Raw genomic sequence first — 10,577 nt, forward strand, 5'->3', positions numbered from 1 at the left:
CAAAATCTATTTCCTATAAATTTGAAAACCCAATACAACAAAATATATTTCAATATTACAGATTTATTGTCAAATCTATTGGATCAGTTTCATGCGAAACAAATAACGATATAGCGAATGCTCCGATTATTCTAATACAACTAATGAATTATAAAACTTTTCATAATGGTGGATATTTCAAAACTATTAAATCTCAACATGAAACTAAAATATGTGAAAATAACGCGGTTCGTGGACTTATATTTCACAGTATGAAAGATAACACTTTGCGTTTTGAAGTAAACAATTTAATTCCGACATTTCAATTGCAATACAATTTACACGAGTCGTTACCGATTAAACATTTCGATGATTTCTACTGTAAACAAGGATTTCTGGATTCGGGAATTTCCTGCATCAAATTCATCAGAGATGAACGTCTGAATTGGGAGAACGCTGAAATATACTGTAGACAGAAGTACGCGGGACATCTACTCAGTATCAACTCAGAACAGGAAATGATTTCCATCAAAAGATTATTCGCTACAAAACTTCTCCGAATGGCGTACACATTAAAAGCGCTCATAATGACGATTGGATTAAAATGGAAGGTAAGACTAATGTATTCAAATATTAATTAAAATAGAAAGATATTTAAAGAAATGATATATTTCATTTTGTTCACGAAACAGAATGATGGTTATTACACGTGGACTGACGGTAAACCATTGAGCTACACAGAGTGGTATAAACCTGTTATTAATGAAACGATACCAGAAGTTATTCGAGGATTGATATCTCCGCTAAGAAAACAACCGATAAATGACGTCAATATGCCGTGTACGGCGATGATACTGAATAATCCACGAGGATCGGCGAACTGGATTCGATTCCCGTGTCAAATCGAGGAGACGCACACGACATTCATTTGTGAATCTGAGAGAATCGACATAAAAAACAAACACAATTCAACGATAAACGTCGAAAACAATTCAAAAAATACAGACTTGAATAAAACAATAGATCAAATGATTCCCGATGTACCTTTAACTAATTCAACCTGTCCAAGAGGTTGGGTAACTATTTACGGACAATGTTATCAAACACAAACCGACTGGAAAAACAATCGAGGTTTAAATATTCGTAGTGCTAGAGAAATGTGTCACAGCATCCGCGCCGAAATAGTAAGAATCACCTCAAATACAGAAAGCGACTTGAAAAATTTGATCAACGAATTTCAATATAGACATCAGTATGGCGCTATACTGACGATGGACCGCGACGGATATAAAGTTATCAAACCAATGGTGACCAGAAATGAAATTACTTATATTCAATCAGTTAAATGGTTATTGAAACCTTTCGATGATACGAAAGATAAAGTAAATTCCGTGTTATGTACCTATAATGTAACTAGTGAAGAGTTAGCTTCTGTAAGCGGTTGTAAATCGTGGCAGTTTGAATGTAACGATCAAAGATGTATCAGCGACCATCGCGTATGTGATACCAGACACGACTGTCAACACGGTGAAGATGAACTCGATTGTACGGATATCAATTTACACAGTCAGTTCCGCTGTAACGATGGACAGGTTATATCGATTAGCGGTTTCTGTGACTTTATGAGAGATTGCGTCGATGGCTCGGATGAGAACTCGTGCTATCATCCACCGTGTTTATCTACGCAATATCGCTGTTCCAATCACCAATGCATCGATAGTTATAAACGATGTGACGGACTTGCCAACTGTAAAGACGGTTCCGATGAGATCGGATGCACTGGCGAACTTTGTCAGGGGTTCTCGTGCGCGGACGGTGAATGTATTAGTTCTCAGTTGTATCGGGATGGTGTCGTGGATTGTAGCGGAAGTCTCGAAGAAGACGAATTGGTCACTAATATGACAGTGAATCCCGAGGTTTACTGTAATAATGAAAATAACTGCACGACTCGTTTCACAGATCTGTGTAAGGAATCGGGTGAACAAAGATGTTCGTTCAATTCTCCTCGCTGTTATTCCCGACACGAAAGGTGTATTTTAGAAAGGATGCCGATTGGTTTCCCGGTATGTAGAAATCTTGAACATATACTCGCGTGTAATGACTTCGAATGCGCGGCTGGTACTGTAAAATGTCCGGCATCTTACTGTATACCGATCAGACACGTTTGTGACGGTCGATCCGATTGTCCTAATTCAGAAGATGAACGAAACTGCGAGACTTGGTCGTGTCCGGGAATGTTTAAATGTGGCCAGGAAAATCGATGTATTCCGCAATCTGAAGTTTGCGACGGCGTCGTAAATTGTAAACATAACTCGGATGACGAGACATACTGTAAGGTCAGGTGTCCTGAACGTTGTAATTGCCGGGGTCATTTCATCGATTGTGAAAATGCTCTTTTATCAGATATTACTGGTCGTTTTATAGAATCAACTCGGGTTTTGATTTTGTCGAATAACCGAGTCGTATTTAACGAATCGACGTTCAACTCTTTCATTTATCTTCGTTTTCTCGATATTTCGGACAATAATTTGTCTTACATCGTTCCAAACGCGTTTTCTAATCTAAACAATCTATACACATTAGACCTAACTCACAACCGATTAACATCATTATCTGCTAATACATTCGCAGGTTTGATCGGTTTAAAACAACTATTTCTTATCGGAAATCCGCTGCAACATTTAGAAGACGGTAGTTTCCGAGGTATGACGTCACTTACTGTTCTCGATCTTCACGGACTTTCTATATCGGTTCTCGGTGAAAATGTGTTTAAAGGTTTATCCGCATTACAGTCGTTAAATATCAGCAGTAACAAAATACATTATATTTCTAGCTATGCTTTTTCTGGATTGGTTCGACTTGAAATTTTAGACCTTGTCAACAATTATGAAGTAATATCCGTACAAAGAAACGTTCTTGGCGATCTTACATCATTGAAATACCTCGCTTCGGATGCTTACAAATTTTGCTGCATGGCGCCGAATGTTGACAGATGTCTTCCCGAAGCTGATCAATTTTCGACCTGCTCCGACCTGATGGGTAACGCTGTACTGAGAGCTATCATCTGGATGATCGCATCTTTCAGTTTTCTCGCTAACAGTATCGTTATCTTATTTCGCGTTCAAGCTTTGCGGATGGAATCATCCGGGACACGTAACACATCTTCAGATATCCTCATCATAAATATTGCCGGTTGTGATTTTCTGATGTCGGTCTATTTGTTTTTGATCGCAGGAGCTGACCACGTGTTCAAAGGCGTTTATTATCTGAATTCTGAAACCTGGACGGATAGCTCATTATGTCGTCTCGCCAGGGTTATTGTCGCCGTTTCCTGCGAAGGTTCCTTGACTTTTCTCTTAATTCTAACGCGTCAGAGATATTCAAATATCGTCAACCCGTTTTCTAGAAGTCCGATTATAACTCCGAAATACGTTATCGGTTTTTGCTGCATTTGTTGGCTCGTTATAAGTACAGTTTCTATTCTACCGCTGTCATCGTCGTCTTACTTCGGAGACAATTTTTACGGTACAACCGGAGTTTGTTTGCCTATGAATTTACTGACGATCGACGTCAATGGCTGGCACTATTCATTCGCTATTTTTGCCTTGTTTAATGCGGCCATATTGGCTACGATAATGACGACGTACGCCCAGATGTATAGACTCGTATCTGGAAGTAGGTCGGGCTCGGGTAGAGCCGATCCTACCGAACTGGTTTTAGCGCGAAGGAGTTTAGTAATCAATCTTTGTAATCTATTTTGCTGGCTACCGATAATAATCGTTCAGTTTTGCGCCGTATTTTCGGTCGAGATACCGAACCAGGTGGCCGCTTGGCTGGCCGTTCTATTTTTACCGATCAACTCGTCTCTGAATCCGCTTCTTTATACAATACTAAATATCGATATAAAATCTATTCGTGAACGCAATAAACGACGACTAGGATTGACGACATCCAGTAAATAAACTATAGTTTGACACGAGTCCCCGTATAATGTTTGCCTATCTATAAATCGGGGTTGAAACTCGAAATCCTAAAACTTGGTTGAGTTCGTTTGGAGTCACGTGACCGCATTAGATGAACGAATACTATGAGATAAGTTAACAGCAGGGCATAATTACCCCGATTATCATAAATACCGTAAATTTTGGTTATTGTTATATCTAACTCACAACATTCTCGAATAGGTAGTAATTTTACCGGAGTCGTGTTTTCCGAATTACTAACTCGTAAAAAACCTTCAAAATTATTTCTAACTGTGAAGGATTAAGCTTACACTTAATATCTAATACTTCAACATCTATATCCCCAAGATTCTTGCGTAAATATAAGCGGGTTTGATTGGAGCGAGAGGGAATCATCCGTTTGAAACTAGAATTTAGGGTTTCATGCATATAAAATTCCCCTAATTCGAAGGCGTTTATTTTACTAAATAGTAATCTACGATTCAACCCTCAAAAATCTATGAAGTATTGTCATTAAGTTCCGAAAGAAGAAGAATTGAGTTTAACGATGATTTAAGTCACTCGATGAAAATGATTAAGAATTCATGTCTCTCGCGAGGACGCTGTTAGTTAGATTTATCAATATAACGGTTTCTACCACGAGAGACGAAGCACCTCCCTTCAGAAATATAACATCATAATGCATAAACACAGTTGATTGGGGAATATTGAAATATGTTCTTTTTCACGGACCGAATATACACCAGTGTTGAAATAATACAATATTTTAAAGTTCTTTAATATATCTGAATTAAAACTATTATCAACCGATGATAATTTCGTACCAGAAGAACAAATTATATCAGATACTTAAAAGTTGAATCTACCGCTGGCGCCAACTTATTGTCAATAATAATTATTTAGACACACAAACATTTCCCCAACTATCGGTGACCGAACATATCAGATCATCATTTTTGCCATCATACGTGTAGGCGTTCCAAAACAGAGGGAGACAAACAGGAAAAAAATGAATTTGTTTTATTATAAGAGTATTCAACACAAAAAAAAATAACGACCGCAAAAAATGAAAATAATTGGAAATCGTGATTAAGTTGATTCAAATAATTGGAAAAATGAAAAAAGAACTAGCTTTCGCATCCCATGAGATTGAAAATTAAGATGAACATAACTTCTATAAGTTAGTGGATTGAAACCAGGACAGGAATAACAGAATTTTTTATTGTTGAAAAATTGTACCAAAAAGAGGAAGGAGGAATAAAAACAATTCAGTTCGATGAATTTGCTGATCCGTGTCCCAACTAAAAATGCTGAACGGACTGTAATGTACATAGATTGAGTCAAATCAAACATTTTTAAATGATGATCATAAGTTTCGGAATTATCAATTCCCCTCATTAATTATTGGTTGGACTTTCGTCGCGTTCACACTTGGAACCAGTTAGACCGTTCTAAACGGGTCCGTGTCCGGAACGGGACAAATTTAGAACGGACCGCATCAGAGTGCGCGAGTCAGATTCTCGCCGGGTTTATTGTAACCGTTTCCTAACTAAAGATTCCTAACATTTCTTTGTTTCTATTCTACAACTGTCATCCCCGTCTTACTTGGTTGCTGTTGTTTCTTCAAAACAATCCGTACCAAACAAGACCTTACTCACCACAATCAGATATCCACGCGCTTCACTTAGCTTCAACTCAGTTATTATATTGACTGTAGAGTGTGAATTATCAGAACAGATATTGACGAAGTGTTTTACAGAGACGCAGAATATTTTGAGGTATAGATAGAAAATGTCATCGAATATTATCCCAAACTGAACGGAGTTCGGGAGCGACAGTAAATATTTTTAGAGAAATAATTGCACACGATTATAAACACGATATATTGAAACACGTCTAAATTTAGAAACCGCGGTAATTACTGCGAAACCGAGAACAGATGAAAGTTTCACAAATACGAAACTGGCGTCAGTTTGATGGGAGATCTTTTTACAAAACAATTGGACTCTGGATCAATTCGTCAACTTCTGATATTTGCGAATTCGTCATTACTTTGCAGCGACTCTTGTGAGAAATATCACGCAAACTTGGAAATAGTTAGAGATGTGTTTGTTTTGAAGCGTGAATTGTGTTCAATATGCAGCGAATGAAAGCGTTGTTCGTAGTTTTACTGATCGCTTGCGGAGACTGTATATTTACGCGGGCTGATCGCGCAAACTCTGTCGAGGAAGCCGCGTCTGTTACAGTCAGTTCATCTTGTAACAACACTCAATACTCCGTCGATTCTACGTCTGGTTACATCGTTTCACCGAACTATCCGTCGTTAGTGCGCGGCGTCGAATGTCGTTGGTTCGTCAACAGCTCTTTACCGGGAAGTTTTCTCGTTCAAGTTTACTACGACATCGAGCCGTCGATATTCTGTAACGAAAACTACCTACTCGTCGGTGAGTCCGACAACAAAATCTGCGCTACCGGAAGAAAACAACTAGATATCCGCAGTAACGATTTGATTTCGTTGTTGTTTAGGAGTAACGTCGATGGAGCGCGAGGTAGTCGGGTTTATATCATATATCGTTATGAAGAACAGAGTCGCTTGAAGATCTTACATACATGTTCAAAACATGCAGTTAACAAAATACCAACTGAAACAGGTTATAAATTCACGATTTCTACCCGGCGATGTAAATTGTTGTTAGAATGGATCGGGATGCAAGACGGGTTTGCAATGAATTTAACGTTTATACAGATAGATTTCAGATTAGCACCAGGTGAGGATCCAATAAAAACTCGTCCTCAAATTTACGACGGATGGAACGGCACCAGTGAACCTATAGCTCTTATACGAGAACAAACCGGACATCCACCTTCATCGTTTTATACTAAAACTGAAAAAGCACGTATTGAATTTATTTCAAAAGGATACCCATATTTTCAGTCGAAGCTACTCGTGCAAATTTACAAATTATCAGATTGGAACATCTCTAACCCGTTAATTCAAGTCTATTATAAATCAGGACTGCTCACTACAATTGATGGAATACCACATATAGTAACTCAGTCTAAACACTTATACTGCCGGTCTATCACTGTCGATGTTCTGCAGTACGTCGTCTTCAACTGGACACGTGATCTAGTCTCGTCACCAGGTGTCGTTGGTGTATATAAACAGGAAGGGTTACGTATTGTGAAAACTGATATTTTACTCAGTTTTAACCATCTTAAATCTCTGAGTGTAAAATCAGACGGATTTCTCGTCATTCTGTGCGTTTTGACGACATCGGATTTTTTAAGATCGAATATGAAAATAGAATTCGAAGTGAAATCAATGACAATATCAGACGTCTACGTCAACAAGCCAAGGATATGGGTAAGTTTATAACAATGATTTGTAAATTGGGTTCGTGTAATAGAATCATTGTAATAGGGTATTTGAAATTGTTGTATTGTTCAACGTGATAAAACAACGCAATAAATCGCGAGAGACGAATGAAATATGAGTCCCACAATCACAGGATCGATAAAGATTTTAAAACATCAAAACTATCTAAATCTATTCAAAACCTCGAATTTTCGGTTTTATGCTAAAAACTATTTTCAAGAATGACTAAAAGTATGGCATTTCGCAGTATATATATATATATATATATATATATATATATATATATATATATATATATATATATATATATATATATATATATATATATGTATATATATCAAGCAAGAACGACACACACTATCCCCAGAGAGGGAACAGGGACAAACATTTTATTATGGGGGGAGGGAGGATTGTAAACGTAAAAATTGATAGTAAACGTTCAATGTTGTAATCAATTCTCTTATATTTCAGAATGATGCAGGCGTGACACCAATAACAGCTGGTCACTTGTTCCCGAGATCAAAGAATACATTGTATCGTGTAACTACATTACAACTAAACTGGAAAGTGAACATCTATGAATCACAACAGTTGAAACTATCAGTGCTATCAGAAAACTGTGATCGAGCTGGTTTTTATATATTTGATGGTAGTAATTTCACAGCTAGACGCTATGGTCCGTATTGTCCTGGTTCATACTACGGTCGATCTGTCGTCAGCCTGATTACATCAGGTGGACCGGTTACTGTAGTAGCATACGCTTATTACTATAACAATCAGTTAACAGTTGGTAGCTCATATCTTAAATTTGCTCCTACTGATTGTGATGGTTATGTTCTACAGGAAGAAGAACGTCAGATCAATATGACGTCACACTGTCTCGTGATTACACCTGAAAATCGACGCCTTCGCTTGAAAAATATTCACATATTATCAGAACACGAATATCAAATTGACCGATGTTTTCTCAAGATGTCATTGTCGTGTGATCAGTCTCTGAGTTTGAGTAATCACTTTCTTAATAACAGTCTCGTATTAAACACTGTTGATTTCACAGGTCATGAGTTCGGTTTCAGGCAGGAACCACTAATTGTTAAACTACGTCGTAATTGTCTAGGAGTGAAAAAAGCGGTTAGTTTTGGATATCTTGGATCCCGTATCCCAGTTACTACTAAAGATAAATGTGGACTCGTGCAGTCACCGAACTACCCGGGTTCGGCAGGACGCACATCAAAATCTATTTCCTATAAATTTGAAAACCCGATACAACTAAATATATTTCAATATTACAGATTTATTGTCAAATTTATTCGGTCAGTTTCATGTGAAACAAAAAGCAGGTATGAGAATGATCCGATCATTTTGATACAATCAATAAATTACGAACCATTTCTTGATGGTAAAAATTTAAAAGCCATTCGAACTCAACATCAAACTAAAACATGTGGAAATAACGCGGTTCGTGGACTTATATTTTATAGTTTAACAGATAATACTTTGCGTTATGAAGTAAACAATAGAATTCCGACATTTCAAATACAATACACTTTACACGAGTCGTTACCGATTAAACATTTCGATGATATCTACTGTAAACAAGGATTTCTGGATTCCGGAATTTCCTGCATCAAATTCATCAGAGATGAACGTCTGAATTGGGAGAACGCTGAAATATACTGTAGACAGAAGTACGCGGGACATCTACTCAGTATCAACTCAGAACAGGAAATGATTTCCATCAAAAGATTATTCGCTACAGAACTTCTCCGAACGGCGTACACATTAAAGGCGCTTATAATGATGATTGGATTGAAATGGAAGGTAAGACTAATGTATTCAAATATGAATTAGAATAGGATGATTTTTAAAATTATGATATATTTCATTTTCTTCACGAAACAGAATGATGGTTATGACACGTGGACTGACGGTAAACCATTGAGCTACACAGAGTGGTATAAACCTGTTATTAATGAAACGATACCAGAAGTTATTCGAGGATTGATATCTCCGCTAAGAAAACAACCGATAAATGACGTCAATATGCCGTGTACGGCTATGATACTGAATAATCCACGAGGATCAGCGAACTGGGTTCGATTCCCGTGTCAAATCGAGGAGACGCACACGACATTCATTTGTGAATCCGAGAGAATTGACATCAAAAACAAACACAATTCAACGATAAACGACGCGAACAATTCAACAAATACAGATTTAAATAAAACAATAGATCAAATGATTCCCGATATTACTTTAATCAATTCAACCTGTCCAAGGGGTTGGGTAACTATTTCCGGGCAATGTTATCAAATACTAACCGACTGGAAAAACAATCGAGGTTTGAATATTCGGAGTGCTAGAGAAATATGTCACAGCATCCGCGCCAAAATAGTAAGAATCTCCTCAAATACAGAAAGCGACTTGAAAAATTTGATCAACGAATTTCAATATCGACATCAATATGGCGCTATACTGACAATGGACCGCGATGGGTTTAAAGTTATCAAACCATTGGTGACTAGAAATGAAATTACTTATATCCAATCAGTTAACTGGTTATTGAAACCTTTCGATAGTACAAAAGATAAAGTGCATTCCGTGTTATGTACCTATAATGTAACTGGTGAAGAGTTACCTTCCATTAGCAGTTGTAAATCGTGGCAATTTGAATGTAACGATCACAGATGTATCAGCGACCATCGCGAATGTGATACCAGACACGACTGTCAACACGGTGAAGATGAACTCGATTGTACGGATATCAATTTACACAGTCAGTTCCGCTGTAACGATGGACAGGTTATATCGATTAGCGGTTTCTGTGACTTTATGAGAGATTGCGTCGATGGCTCGGATGAGAACTCGTGCTATCATCCACCGTGTTTATCTACGCAATATCGCTGTTCCAATCACCAATGCATCGATAGTTATAAACGATGTGACGGACTAGCCAACTGTAAAGACGGTTCCGATGAGATCGGATGCACTGCCGAACTTTGTCAGGGATTCTCGTGCGCGGACGGTGAATGTATTAGTTCTCAGTTGTATCGGGATGGTGTCGTTGATTGTGGCGGAAGTCTCGAAGAAGACGAATTGGTCACTAATATGACAGTGAATCCCGAGGTTTACTGTAATAATGACAATCACTGTACGACTCGTTTCACAGATCTGTGTAAGGAATCGGGTGAACAAAGATGTTCGTTCAATTCTCCTCGCTGTTATTCCCGACACGAAAGGTGTATTTTAGAAAGGAT

General features: G+C 37.8%; 1 protein-coding gene across 1 annotated transcript; it reads left to right on the forward strand.

The window, feature by feature from the left end:
• Positions 1–566: 566 nt before the first annotated feature.
• Positions 567–3,941, forward strand: LOC141911221 (uncharacterized). The gene is made up of 5 exons (XM_074802203.1): positions 567–590; positions 672–725; positions 1,551–2,310; positions 2,542–2,682; positions 2,851–3,941. The coding sequence occupies exons 1-5, from the start codon at positions 567–569 to the stop codon at positions 3,939–3,941; spliced, it is 2,070 nt and encodes a 689-aa protein (XP_074658304.1).
• Positions 3,942–10,577: the final 6,636 nt, after the last annotated feature.

The sequence above is a fragment of the Tubulanus polymorphus genome, chromosome 9, assembly GCF_964204645.1.
Source record: "Tubulanus polymorphus chromosome 9, tnTubPoly1.2, whole genome shotgun sequence".
Lineage (NCBI taxonomy): Eukaryota > Metazoa > Nemertea > Palaeonemertea > Tubulaniformes > Tubulanidae > Tubulanus > Tubulanus polymorphus.